This window comes from Astatotilapia calliptera, chromosome 6 (assembly GCF_900246225.1).
Source record: "Astatotilapia calliptera chromosome 6, fAstCal1.2, whole genome shotgun sequence".
NCBI classification, from domain to species: domain Eukaryota; kingdom Metazoa; phylum Chordata; class Actinopteri; order Cichliformes; family Cichlidae; genus Astatotilapia; species Astatotilapia calliptera.
The window spans coordinates 3,153,515-3,167,896 of NC_039307.1; the positions used below are offsets into that span (position 1 = coordinate 3,153,515).

Genomic DNA, 14,382 nt, shown 5'->3' on the forward strand with positions numbered 1-14,382 from the left:
GCCATTTTCTCTCAGAGAACTGCTGCTTACTGGATATTTTCTTTTTGTGTGGGTTATGCGGGACTACTCGGACCAGTCTGTCCATCTTTCAAAGTCCCTTAGATCACATTTTTACCACCTTCTCATGCTTAGGTTAAACTTCAGCAGGTCACCTCGATCAAGTCTACGTGCCTAAATGCTTTGAGCTGCTGCCACGAGAGATATTTGTGCTAACAAGGAGGCGAGGGTGTATGCTGTCGGCCTTTACAGGAAACAGGTGCTGCCAGTTGTTTGTTATCGATCCGTCGAGATCAAATATGTGAATTTCTTTAAAGCTTGTCGTTGAAAAAGGAAGCGCTAAGCACTCTTTGAGTAAAAACATTTCTCTTAGCTTTAGTGCTCGATACGCTGAATAAATCTGAATATCTGAAACCACAAAACTGCTGAATGTCCATTAAGATCTCAGAAGAACAACTCAGCAACTCATTTTATTTTGAACACATTCATCAGTTTGAAGAAAGAACACACGACCGAAAGAAAAAAACATAAGCAAATATGACAAATTAAGGTATAATCCACTCCATTCTGTTTTCCTCAATTCAATTTTTCAGAATATACATTTTCAAATTCCACAGACTCCTGCTCACACCAACATATCTCTGTATCACACTGTAATTATTCATTATGTAAATAAATACACAAAAACTGAAAGCAAAGATTGTTTTTGCAGCCTAAATGCAAATTTTATCATGAGTTCGTTTATCACCGTGCTGCTGCAGTAACAAGCTGCAGTGTGAGGAGTTCCTCAGCTGTAGCACAGGCTGTGCATGCAGACTGTGTCCAGTGTTAATGAAAGAAAGGCTGCAGGAGAGAGCAGGAGGACTGCCGGGCTCGTTTCCTGCGAACAGGAGCGTGAACACAGGAATCTTCCCTTTGACAAAATTAATTAATTAAAAAATAATAATAATAACAGGAGTTCAATCATATGAATAAACAGAAAACATACAAGCTTGAAATCCATCATTATTTAACTCCATCAGCTCAGGTTTTTTCAGGCGCACTATGGCCTCTACCATTTATTTTTTTTGGGAGCCAGAAGTGACCACATCTGGATGAGAGAGTGGAGTGACAAGCTACAGCTACTTTATTTAATGTGCATCAATAAACTGATGGATTCAGATATCTGCCAATTCATGCAAATGACAGACTTAAAAAAGTACAAGAATTTCCCCCAAAGCTGAAACACCGACTTCCTGGACCATGATTGGTACGACTGCACAGCGAGTCGTGTTTGTTAGAGAAACGCATTCAAAAATGCGCCAAAAGGAACCAACACCACAAAGAGTTCCAGTCAGGAACTCCAGTTAGCTGGCGCGATGATAGTTAGCGATAGCAGCTTCAGCTCTTTTCAAAGAGGCCACACCCCTAATAATGCAAACTTTAGGCCTTAATGTGATATAAACAAGTGAAATTCACTTTGTGTACAGTTGTTCTGTAAGGGGAAACTGGCCATGGAGACCTAAACCGTGTTTTTGTTGCAGGCTGTAAACGGATATTTTAACATGGGCGTCTGTGGGGACTGACTCACTGCTGGAGCCTCTGGTGGACATTAGAGGAACTGCACGTTGTGGTGCTTCCATGTTAATTTCCCTGGGCTACTTTTTTTTTTTTAATAAGACCACAAATTTTCAGTGCAGCAGCTTTGAGGTAGTGCTAACATGATAACAGTGCTCAGCATTCTTACCTGATCGCTGCAAAAATAACAGAACCGTGGCTGATAGTAGTGCACAAGCCAAAGTGCTGGATATATTTATCTATAGTGGCACTCAGTCATAGACTGTATATAAAGATCGATGTACCTTTTGGGTACAAAAAGTAAAGCCTTAAATCTGCATCCCTTTTATTGTCCAGTAGGGGGCGACTCCTGTGGCTGTGGAAAGACGTCTGATTGTGTAAAAGTCCACGTCTGTCTCACCCGAGCTCTTTTGCAAACTCTTTGCCGATGAGTTTACGGCCACACGCGCTTGTTTTAAATTCATTGAAAGAACGTGACGCTACTTTTGTGAACACACAGAGTCCAGAAGGACGACGGAGCGTACGAGCCTACAGCCGCCCTCAGTCTCTCCCTCCCCACTCTCTCAGATAGCAACAGCAAAGCGTGAGGCAGAACTTTGCTAACCAGTGGGTCACATCACAATACAGAATCAAAAAGTTATCAAACACTGAGCAGTTCATCCTGAGATGGAAGTTATTTTACCTCAAAACCTCAAATGTGAATCTCGTGGTGAGATTAGAGCAGAAACAACGAAACATTAGAGTCAGTAAGAGTCATCCTCTGATAATCACAAAAGTCTGTACAAAACAGATACTGTCACTCAGCTAAGACGTGCTTGAGAAGACGAGGAGGTAGAAAATCTTTAGTATTCATCCTCCACTCAGCATGCATGGCACTGACATAGAAAACTGGGTTAGTGAAGATGCTGGAAATACAGCAATAACTTCATGGTATCTACATTTATTCATATGATAACTTTCAAAAGCATATGCTGATGTAACGCTGATCACTTTAGCTTTTTAGAAGGTGCAAAGGAAAATTTACAGCTGGTGAAATACATTCGACTCTGCGGTAAACCAGGCTGAAGTGTTAAAGTGAATCAACGATCCAGAAAACAAATACATCAAGTCTGTTAGGCGTCCACCTGTATACCTTACTGGAGTAGGACGATAGTTTAAAGTGGACTTATTCTGCTCCATAGTTATTTATTCTTGGACTCTACCAGAGTAGCTTTGCATGATTCACAGTTCAAAATAATCCTTATCTTTTTGTGGGCCTTTGTTCAGCCTCTGAGTTCATCCTCCCCCTTTAAGGGTGACTTTATTCTAATTGGTCTGAACACCAGCTGGGCGGGGCTTTTATAATATGACCATATTAGGTATATCCCGTGTCTGTGACATGAAGCGTAGAAAGAACTGTGTGAAACTTTTTCACACTTAGATGATGTTTGGTACAATAATTCACCATTTTAAGAGTTTATAGATATAACAGAGCAGAGTAGGTCCAGTTTAAAGCTCTCCATTTATTTTCCTAATTTGTTTGAAATATTTGCGCTTGCAGTTCCTGCTCGGCTGCTTTAAAGAGCTGTCTGAGCTCCTTAAAGGTACTTTTTATACGTTTCCCAACACGGGGGCGGCATTTAATCTGTGCTTGTTATGTTAATGACTTCCCTGGTGACTCACTTCACCAACTCGTGGTACAGACTGGCTTATATGAAGGTACAGCCCATCCTTTGTTTAGCTTCAGCTGATCTCTCTAACACCAGCTTTGGACATCGACTCAGCGCGTGTTTACACTTACAAAGCTTTAAAATAAGTAGCTTTAATGCTCACGCAGGTTTGTCATTTTCCTGATGTCCCGTTATTTCAAAGAAAAAGAGGGAAATCAAACAGCTGTAACATCAGATGAACATGTAACTTGTGTGATCCCCTCCGGTGCTGAATTACTGTTTTTCTGAGCACGACAGGCAAAAACACCTTTTATTACAATTCATATGTAAAAATATTTTGTTCAGTTAACCCAAAAATATTATTTTTATACAAGGTTTTTGTCGTCTGAGAGCACCATGTTTAGCACACTGCTTCCACTGTACATTGCACTGACTGCTAAGCTCTTATTTTCTGATGATTGGTTACGACCTTCCCGGCAAACCAAATAAATAAAGCACTTCACCCTACTGCGGTGAGATACGAGGACAGTATGTGTGTGAACACCTTTGGCAGTGAACATGAAGCTGCTCAGAAAGACTCGGAGACATTCACAAACACATCATCTCATGTCTGACCCGCCCCAATCCTACGGCTTTGGCCTGAAGTTACCAACCTGCTGCCTCGACGATGGCTGAAGGTCAATTTCTACCTTCGATCATGTGATCGTTCATCAGCCCGCTAATTAAAACGTCAGCCTGTGATAGCCGACCTCTTCGCCCAAACTCTGATGAACTAATTAAAAGCTGATTACCTAATTAAACCCCCCAAAACTTTATATCCCAGCTTCCCTTTGCTGAGATCACACCGGCGGTCATACAAGACGGTAAACTCTGTTACCATCAGTCATTTAGCCGACCTTGTTGAGGAGAATTAGTGGCTATTGAGCTCTTTCCAGTGGGACTTTTGTTTCCCAGAGATTAGTGGCACAGCGTGACAGAAATACAGTTGCAGATATACCGAGGCTGTAAACTAAAGCTTTGAAAAGAATGAGAAATAAATAAAAGTGCTGGACAGTAGCAGCAGCACTGTAACCGAATATATATATATATTTTAAATGTGAGGTGAGATGAAAGTTAAAAATGAAACAAAAACGCAAACTGAAGGCTTCCCATGGATGATTTTGGCTTCTCGGGAGCCTCGTAGTTAAAGAAAAACCACAACACTCCAACTCGTGTTCCTCAGCACGACTAAACTACATGTTAATCTGACCAAGGCTCGTTCTTTGAGGAGCTCCTCCTCATCTCCGATGTCCTTTCAGCTTCTTGTTCCTCGCAGGGGTTTTGATTGGCTGACTGGCGGCTCCGTTTTCCTTCGGCACCGGAGCTGCCGCTGTCGGTGGAGACATCGGAGAGAAAGGGTCTGGCTCTCCGTCGAGGCTGGACTTGAACGGCCCAGCGGGGGAAAATTTTAAAGGACTGAAAGAAAAAAAAATAATGGTCAAGTTATTATTAACATGAGAGCAGGAAGGATAAACAAGCTTATTTTGGATGATCTCCCAAAGTTTGCAAGAAGTCATTCCTCTAATTCTTCCCAGTGGGAGGATTTGCACTCTTCTGAGCTGGACTGCAGCTCTCACACTGTCCGACTCTTACCCTGTAATCTTGTAATTTCAGTGTCAGTGGCACTGTACTTCACTTTCTCTCATGTCAGTTCACAGCTGCCTATCTTGGCTAGGACAACAGAGACGTTTATTCTCAAGACTCTTACTTTCCTGGTTTAAAAAGTTCCCAGGGGCCAGTGCTGGCCTACCAAAGGATCCGATAATGCAACCCAAATGTTTCATAAAAATGTGTCTTTGTTCCCGGTGTGGTGATGGACACATTTGGAAAACTAAAAATATCTCAGACTAGTTTAAATAAAAGTCCTGCAGAGTACATGTAGTGACTGTAGACTCAGTTAACATGAAAAAACTTAAAGAAATTCACTTTCAACATCTCAGGCTGAAGAACTTTCAGCTTAAAAATTAAATAAGTAAACATGTTGGCTATAGTCAAAGTCCTTTTAGAAAGAAGTCCCAGCACCGCATACTGAAACGCTTCCAGGCAGATATTCTGGAGCTCAGTCACAACTAGGGATTGAGCTGTGAGGACCATGAACTAAAGTTTTTGGACCGTTTCTCTTGAATACAGACTCACAGAAGTGTCTTTCTTTGCGTTACCTGATGGGCGTGCGTGGGCTGCTGTTGTGTCGGCGTACGTTTCTCGCTCGGGGTTCGAATGAGAAGCCTTCCTTTAGACTCTCGAGGACCGATGGAGCCACGTATGTGAAACCCTAAAAACAGCAGACGAGCGAAGAGCCTTTGACTATCTGAGGCTTCATTATGTAGCGGACAGAAAAGAAGTCTGATGAGGAGGATAATCTCACAGCGAAGGCGAGCTCTGCGCTGTGGCTGAGCGAAGTATCATCCGGACTGTCCACGGGCGTCTGTCTGGTAAACCTGGTGTCAAACTGGCTCACGTCCTCATCCGACTGCTGCACATACGCAGAGAGAAAAGAATGAGCAATTAATAAAAGGTATAAGTTGGTGTGAAGGTAAGACAAAGGCATCGAGCGGTCTGGGAACATCAAAGAGAAACACGCAGCAGGAGGTAGATGGGAAGAGAAGTTAATTTAAAGAAAAAAGGGAGTAGAGACTGCTGAATCAACTCCTCTGGCTTTGAATAAATAAAAGGAATAGATTAACTTGAATAAGAAACAGTGCCCTACCAGCTGTGGCTTATACGGCGGCTCCAGTCTCTTATGCAGCAGGTCGTCCCAGTTAACGTGTTTAAAGAAGGCGTGTTTCTGTAAAGGAACAAAAGAACCTGTTCTTAGATTCTTGTGTTCTCGGGGGAACGCCACGAGTTCAGCTCCCTTTTGTTTTAAAGCGTCTGCTTTGGTTTAGCAGTGTGGAATATTCCCATCATATGAGCCGTGATCAGAGGTGTGGCCCTTAATCTAAAACCACATCTCATTTAAATGGAATCATTTTGACCTCTACATCTTTGACCCACGTCAAGTGTCTTTGATTTCAATCTACACTTATTTTTCCCTGCACATCTTGTACCAGCACATCTTTGCTTTACATGTATTCACACACACACAGTCTGATTCAGAGAAAACACTGTACATCAGATTGATTTCCGTACAGATTTAGTCTAAACGATGAACAGTCTGCAGGTATTTCAGAGCGTTTCCTGTGTTGTAGCTCACACAGGAAGCATCACAGTTAGTTACCTGGATGTCAGCACAGTCTGCTTTACTGGAGCCAAGTCTTTGGGCTGGGTTTTTCTTCAACAGCTGAAAAACAGATAAGAGTGGGGCGTGTCACCATGCAGGGAGATAACTGTGTGTCTAAAACCCAGAGCCTGAAATAATTACTCAAACACGTTTTCAGGTTTTACTCTTTCTAACCTCTACATTCATATAACACCAAATCACAACAGCAGTTACCTCAAGGAGCTTTGTAATGTAAGGCAAAGACTCTACAGCAACGTTCACTTATAAGAAAACATTTTCATTCAATGCTAGCAGTTATTATGTGAAGAACAAACAACTTTCATGTAAAATTAACTGATTTTGAGCAACTTGTGACTGAAAGTATTTGTCAGATAATTAGCATGACTTTTCAAAACTTTTCCAGCCACAAAAATCTGGCTTTTGCAGGTTTTTTGACTAAAATCACTGAAACTAAAGTCATTCATTTGGTCCCTTTGCAAAGTTTTTATGTTGCTTTAAGGTGTCAGATGACCAGATGAAGGAGAACGGTGGAAGAAACGTCCACTGAAAGTATCTGTGCAGAAGAAAACCCAAGCAAAACATCCGGGTGCTGCGTACAAAACAAAGTTTTGTGAAAGTTAAAGGTGAACTTGACTAATGGCCTGGACTCAAAACTTTTACGATAAATATATATAAAGTTAAATGTTCCAGAGAAAAATCTGGACATGTTTAAAACCATCTGCTTACCGAGTGTTCCCTGGACTGTTTCCTACATTGATTTTATTTTGGCACAGAAAGGAGAGCGCTACACTGAGATGTGTGACTGGGAAGGGCAGTAAAGTCTCCACCGCACGCTGAGAAGACGGACAGCCAGCTTCTCTTGGCAGACGTGAAGGAGGGAGGCTGCTGGCAGGAGGCGAGCCCCGACTAATTCTTAAGAATCATTGATCTGACACCGAATCCACGAACAGCAATTACTCATATGTGTACAAACCAGACCAGGAGCCACGATGCATTATTTTAAAAAAGCAAAAATAACTGGGCTGAAAAACATTTGAAACCCACTCCAAGTGGCACAATCTAAAGCCAAAACCTTGCTTTTCTTTAGCATGATTTATTTGTGTAACCAACTGGGAGTTGATGAGATACCAGTTTAAAAACTGTGAAGGGACAGAAACGAGTTTGCTACCCTGGATGTTTGATGTGTTTTCTCTTAGTTCACTGGAGAAAACTTCAAAAAGTACATTTAAGCTTTAAAATGCACAGAAGGACAAGCACAGCTGCACCGTGTTTCATGTCACTTTGTGCTACGCACCTTTTTGACGAGGTCTCTGGCATCGATTGTCAGGTACGGCGGCAGGTTGAGTTTACACTTCAAGATCTTATCGATGGTCTTCTTCCTGTTTTCCGCCGTGAACGGAGGCTGAAAACAGAGTACGGGAGTCAGTCAGCGGTTACTAACAAGACATTAAAACTGCTTGTTAATCGATTCTGTGGGCACAGACGTCACTCCATCCCAGCCTGACCCTAAATGCAGCAGGGTGGCTAAACTGAGGAAGAACAGGGGAGCCCACTGGTGGGAAATAACACTGCAACTGTCAGCCTGCACCACCAGTTTGGCCTCCTGTGACTTTTTCCTCGTTTGATGTGGAATTCAAGTTTACATGTTGCTGTTCTGACATACTGGTGGATTTTTTTCCTGGACCAGTACGGCCCTCTGTAGGAAAACTAGGGGAGCACAACTGATCTGAACAGCAAACACAAGGAGTCTGAGATCCTGCATTTTTTGTTACTTCTGAACATTTGATGAACAAAAATGTCTGACTGTCTCGTCACAGTCCAAATGCTCACCATCAAGATGTCACTGCTTAATAACCGGACTTCCAAGAAGCTGAGGACAAATTTAAATCAGGTACAGGCTCATCGTCTCGCGCACTTCTGGACCGTTTTCAGCTCGGCTGCTATTTTCAGAGCTTCTACTGGAAGTGCTGTTCTTGCACTTGTGCCTCCACATTGTGCATGCTGTGCTAAAACAGAGATCCTTTAACTTGATTTTCATTTTCTGGGAAGTGGATGATGTCACGGTGAGCCAAATCAGAGGAAGAGCTCAAGTGACGAGTTGTTATTTGCATGTGCTGGCACAAGATGGCAAGGTTGAGGCCATTTCCTCTGAATGCTGATGCATCAGGACGTGCTCACAGGCTCAACTGATGGTGCACAACCTCATGAATGCGAGGAACAAAAGCACGAGTAGACTCCTGGTCTCGCTCCTCCTCGCTCCCGGAAACTGTGGACAGTTCAACTGAAAACAGCTCGGTCGTATCCAGAGAGCCAGGAGTTATCACAAAATTCAGGTGAACCTGAAACAAGTTTATTTTTGCTCTCTGCAGAGGTCATCGCAGGACTTCTGATGATTGATTGAAAACCTGCAGCTGCACTGAAAGCTGACTGAAACATATGAGGAGATGACTGTGAATCTGGGAAGCCTGTTCTTTGAACCTTCTGATCATATTTATACTGCTGCTGCTGACAGGCAGTTGAGACGTAGCTCCAGCAATCCAAGTTTTGTGGACAGAGGCGTGAATCCATCGCTTGTAGAAATTCTCTGTCCAACCACCACTTTGTTTTTAATAACCATTTTAGCTGAAGTATTGTGGAGCTGAGGAAATAAATATTCTCCCTTAGGGTGTTTGGAGCACACACTTGATTTACTACTTTCACTCTTAAATAAAATACCTTGACTAGAAAATCCGATGTTGTGAAATAGATTTCAGCCTTCATCTTTGTAAAGCAAAACTTTAAGAAACGGCCTGAAGGCTCCACAGAAACAAACTGAAACTGCAGGAAGGAGCATGAAAACCTCGAGGCTCTCTGGATGATCAGTAAAAGCTCTTCTTTGACCTGCCGCTCTTTTTCCAAACCACCATCTATCGCCCTAAACTAAAAAAAGAAAAATGATTGCAGATACTAGCCACAGGGGGCAGTCTTTTATTCTGTTAGGCTGCAGCAACCACTTCTTCATAAAAAGAGAAGCAAGCTTCCTCTTTTTGAGGCAAGCTTTCGGAGGAGGTACAGAGAAAAGCCAGCTTAGCCCTACAGCAGCCAATCAGCCTAAAAAACACTCCAGGCTCCAGCTTACCGATCCAGTCATCATATCGTACATGAGCGCCCCGAGGCTCCACCAGTCCACCGCTCTGTTGTGACCCGACCTGGTCAGGATCTCTGGAGCCCTGCAAGAAAACAGGCAAACACAAAGTGAGGGAGTGAACGTTTTTGTGATGGGTTATAAAGCCGAAGCCTCGGAGTCTGTAACGTTTAGGTGTGTGTGTTACCCACATGTACTCGATGGTGCCGCAGAAGGTGTGTGTGACGGATCCATCGTGAATCGATTCTTTGCAGAGCCCAAAGTCAGTCAGCTTGATGTGTCCTTAAATAGAAAACCAAACTGAAGCACTCAGATGAGGCATAAACGACTCCCTGAGGTACAATTACATCCTGTTTAGAATTCAAGACATTTGCCTCTTTTCTCCACCTTCATTCAAAATGATGCCTGCAGTACCGCTAGTGTCCACTTGAGGCACGCTTTAAAACCAAGTTAGTTAAAATATGAGACTGTGCAGGAGAAATAAACACATTTACAGGCAGCTATAAGAAATGAGACCCTCTATGGAGAGTTTCCAACTTAATACAATTTCAGCAGTTTTGTTATGAAGTGTTAAAGCTTGAATAATTCCTCCTGTCAGTCAAACATAACTCTTAGACTGACAGGTGCATCTGAGCTTGCTAGAGTCCCTGAACTCTGCATCACAGTTGTGCTGTTAGAGCATTTTTAAAGCATTTATCTGCATAATAATATGACTGCTGTGCAGTTATTGTACTAACAGCGGCTCCAAGAAATCTGTGCCCCACATTTCTACATTTTTCTGCATTTTGTGCATTCTCAGGCAAACTTGTGCTCTCACCTTGGTGATTGAGCATGATGTTTTCAGGTTTCAGGTCCCGATAAATAATCCCGTTAGAGTGGAGGTGACCGAGGGCCAGAGTGATCTCTCCGAGATAGAAGCTAAGCATACACAACATTTTCATTAAACATTACTTAAACAGTGAACCGTTTTCAGCATCATTAACAAAACGCACATACCAGGCAGTGTCCTCCATGAAGATGCCTTCCTTCTCCAGCTGCATGAACAACTCTCCTCCTGAGGATAAACAGCAGAACACATGGATGAGACAGAGTTCACATAATGTCAGAACAGCGTGGTATGATAACAAATATCAGAGGCTGGATTTTCAGTCACATAGATTTTGTTTGACATGTATTTTGGGTGCAGGTTAAGAATATTTCTACATGCATATCGTGTCTCCAATCCGTAAAATGCCTTTGACAAAAGGACCTGACGGGTAAGTCAGGGTAAAGATGTGTTGCCCCACAGCTGGATGTTGCCTCCAGCTTACCGCTCAGACACTCCAGGATGAGGTAGAGTTTTCCTCCAGTCTGGAAGGCGTACAGCAGATCTACGATGAACGGGTGCCTCACCGTCTCCAGGATCTCTCGCTCTGCTCGCGTATGGGCCGTGTCTTTAGCGTTGCACACTATCTTTGCCTGCAGGAGACAAAGAGTGGAAGGGGGGCTTGATATAATGACGACAGAGACAAACTAAAAAATGAAAAGTGTGCAATGCGAGGAAGGTCAAATAGCATCCAGGATCCGTCCACGTACCTTTTTCAGGACCTTCATGGCAAAAATTCTCCCTGTCTGAGCCCCTTGAACCTTCCTCACTTGGAAAACCTGCAGAGAAAGAAAAGCAGCAGGATGCTGTACGACTGTGGTTGCATCAGGTGGGACGTTTTAAAATTCAAATCTGAAAAATCAAGGCAGATTTTGAAGATTTGGTTGATGGAATTCCCCCAAGAGTATGATCACAGATTAGACTACCTAGTAATGTATAGAGAGGTAATAAAAGGTAACAGGGACCAGTAAAACTCTGATCTACTGTTATCAAGAAGGAATACATAAAACCAAAAGTCTGTGCTGAAGAAACATGCTACTTAAAGAAGTGTCACATGTGCGCACACAGACACACACACACACACTTTGCCATAAGCTCCTTTTCCCAGCACAGTAAGAAGCTCAAAGCAGTCCGGTCCGACTCTCTCACGGTCCCTGTTGACACTTTCACTGGTCAGCTCCACCTCCTCCGTCTGGGCACTAGGCAGAGGAGAAAATAACCAGTATGGGTACTGGCATCAGCAGTTATTATTTATTTATGTTTTATATGCACTGTTAAACCTGCCTTACTTTTCTGGTTCTGGGACAGTGAAGTCACACACATCATCCTACAGACAGGGAGAAAGAAGACAAACAGGGTTAAATGGAGCTGCAATATTTCAAAGGTACTTTTAATCGAAATGAGGGCTGCGTAAAAGGAGCTGATAGTCAAGAATTTCAGATTATAGACTTTTGAAATGGATGACTCCTGCTGCCTTCTGGACCAAACTTCACACCTTCTAAGACGAACTAAAACTGAAAAATAGCAGCTGTGTCAAACAAGCCTGTGTATTGTATTGGAGAGATATCAGCTGAAGTTAAAATAGGGCCGGGTATGTAATGCCATGTAGCACCACAAGATGGTGAAAAGGTCCAACAACAACAACAACACACAACATTCTTCAGAGCTGTGACACAGCAGCAAAATAATAAGGAATAATAAAACTTTAAAGCTTTTTTAGCAACACTCCTTTTAAAGTGGCTGTCTTCTGATTGGCTCCCCTGTGCAAACAGAAGTTTTGGGTACCTGGTGAGTTAGATTCTATGAGATGGCCAACCCATCGAGTTGTCCCCTTTCTATAAGAGCATACAAAGCCCAAAGCAGAAGGACAGGAAATAGCCATGCTCCCAGTTTACTATAAAAGGGTTAGTTTTTCAGAATAAAACTCTAGTTAGTCAATTCAAAAGAATGCATTACTTTCCAAACAAAGCCTTCAGTGACTCACACAAAGTTATTGGGATGATTGTGTCAGGAGTTTCAAAATAAAAGCCCCTAGTTATAGTACTTTCTTTTAATCTCGTCATTTAAATTTCAGAATATATTAAAAAAGGTAAACCTGCTTTACAAATCTGTGATCTTCTTTCAACATTTTATGCAAAAAGTATATCATTTTCTGTCACTTCCTGTTTACCCTACATGTGGCACTTCATATTTTGTCATTATTTCACAATTTGTATGTTTATAGTATTTACAGAAGACAAAGTAAAGAAAAACAGCATTTATCAAAACTTAACAATACATTTACACAACATAAATAAACTATCGTATAAAAACATGATCATTTTTCACATTGTTCTCATTTGGCTTGGCTATAATGAGCATTTAATGCAGACCTCTGTGTCACTGATGTCCTCAGTCTCCAAGTCGATGTCGAACACTCCTGCCATCCTGAAACAAAGACGGTGCAGTCAGACAGTCTGCTGTGTTTCAATTCACTTTACTTACAAACACGGGAACATTTTTGCAGAATGTGAAAACTACACTTTGCTGCAAATTCATAACTGGAAATTTATGTAGGATACTGGTTTGTACAGAAATCAGGTTTACATACTTTTATATTTGGGAAGAAAACAAAATGCAATGTTCTGTGACTCTGCAGAACATAAATAAATGTATTTATTCATTCATTAATGAGGATGTGACTTCCTAACAGCAGCACTGGGAGCCGTCCAGAGGTGCATAACCAGACGAACATGAAGGGCAGATTAGACTAAATTAATCAGATCTAAAATCTAAAAATGACACTATGCAAAACAAAATAACCCGATGGAAACTTTAAATGATTTTAAATATCAATAAAACATTGTAATTCACTCAGCAGTGCTTTTGTTGCTGCTATTACACTGCCAATCCCAGGTTGGATATCCACACGTTTATTAATGAATGTTCTGCTATACCAGGTGCCCAAATAGGAAAGTTTAACAGCCAAAATGCAGCTTCATTTCAAAGGTTTCTGAAAATGTGCTTGTTCAGCGTGTAACTCAAACACAGCATCAGCTGAGTCAGTTCAAACACATCTTCAGACTGTGAGCGCACTCCAAATTTAACCAACTGGACCACAATACACCGGAACCACAAAACCCAGCATGTTTTACCAGCTGATAATTAAGGAGAGAACAGAAGTTATCTCCAGCCTCGTCTCACTCTGCTGCAGCTGATTGGCTGTAACACCAAGCCGTGTGTGAATAACCGCAAAAGATACTGAACCAAACAAACATTAGCTGAGGCTCCACCGAGCAAAACACGGCCCGGCTAAGTGAATGCTTACGACGCGGCTGATCTTCAGTTTAAACCCGTTAAATGTGACACGTGAATTCTGTCTTATTTTACTCGATCTACGAAGCCTCGGCGTGAAAAAAAAAAAAAACAGGGACGGAGCTCATTCACTTCCCACGTTAGCCGAAACAAATAAACGTGTTACCGTGACAGAAGCGCTGAGCTTTCCCTGAGATGATTTTAGTCCCACAGATGGTCTTTTAGAGTCTTTAAAGTGTCACTAACTTCATTTAATTGTCAGTGCGGTGACACGTCAGGCTGCGAGCAGGTTTGACAGGCTAAATAAAAACACCGAGAACAGGCTAAAGCTAACTAGCCTCACCTGGGGACGCTCCGTCATCCGGCGGACGCTCGGTTTTCTCTGTACGGTGATTTTCTCTCTTCAAGCAGCTTTATGCACAACCAGCGGTGGCTGTCATTGCTTTGTCAGATTTTACTGACCTGGACAAACAACCACAGAGAGCTGTTTGGGTTCCTCTCATACGCCGCGCTACTCTTCTTCTACTGCTTATTGAGTGTATGACCGGTGTGTTACTAACCCGCCTTTACTGCCATCTACAGGACTGGAGTTTCGTAGCAGCAGGAAATCAAAATGCGAAAAACAATAATTGTTTTT

The 14,382-nt window shown here is 42.3% G+C and overlaps 1 protein-coding gene across 2 annotated transcripts; it reads right to left on the minus strand.

Annotated features, from left to right (window-relative positions):
- Positions 1-448: 448 nt before the first annotated feature.
- LOC113023567 (ribosomal protein S6 kinase beta-2-like) lies at positions 449-14,274 on the minus strand. 2 transcript variants are annotated; one of them, XM_026169682.1, is made up of 16 exons: positions 14,208-14,274; positions 12,824-12,878; positions 11,741-11,778; positions 11,536-11,650; positions 11,162-11,230; positions 10,897-11,044; positions 10,583-10,640; positions 10,404-10,504; positions 9,778-9,868; positions 9,581-9,671; positions 7,757-7,864; positions 6,460-6,522; positions 5,950-6,027; positions 5,608-5,715; positions 5,402-5,514; positions 449-4,658 (listed from the first exon to the last, which is right to left on the minus strand). In XM_026169682.1, the coding sequence occupies exons 1-16, from the start codon at positions 14,246-14,248 to the stop codon at positions 4,481-4,483; spliced, it is 1,455 nt and encodes a 484-aa protein (XP_026025467.1). In that variant the 5' UTR covers positions 14,249-14,274; the 3' UTR covers positions 449-4,480. The 2 variants fall into 2 exon arrangements, with proteins under 2 accessions (XP_026025467.1, XP_026025468.1); XM_026169683.1 differs by having other exon boundaries at positions 14,089-14,270.
- Positions 14,275-14,382: the final 108 nt, after the last annotated feature.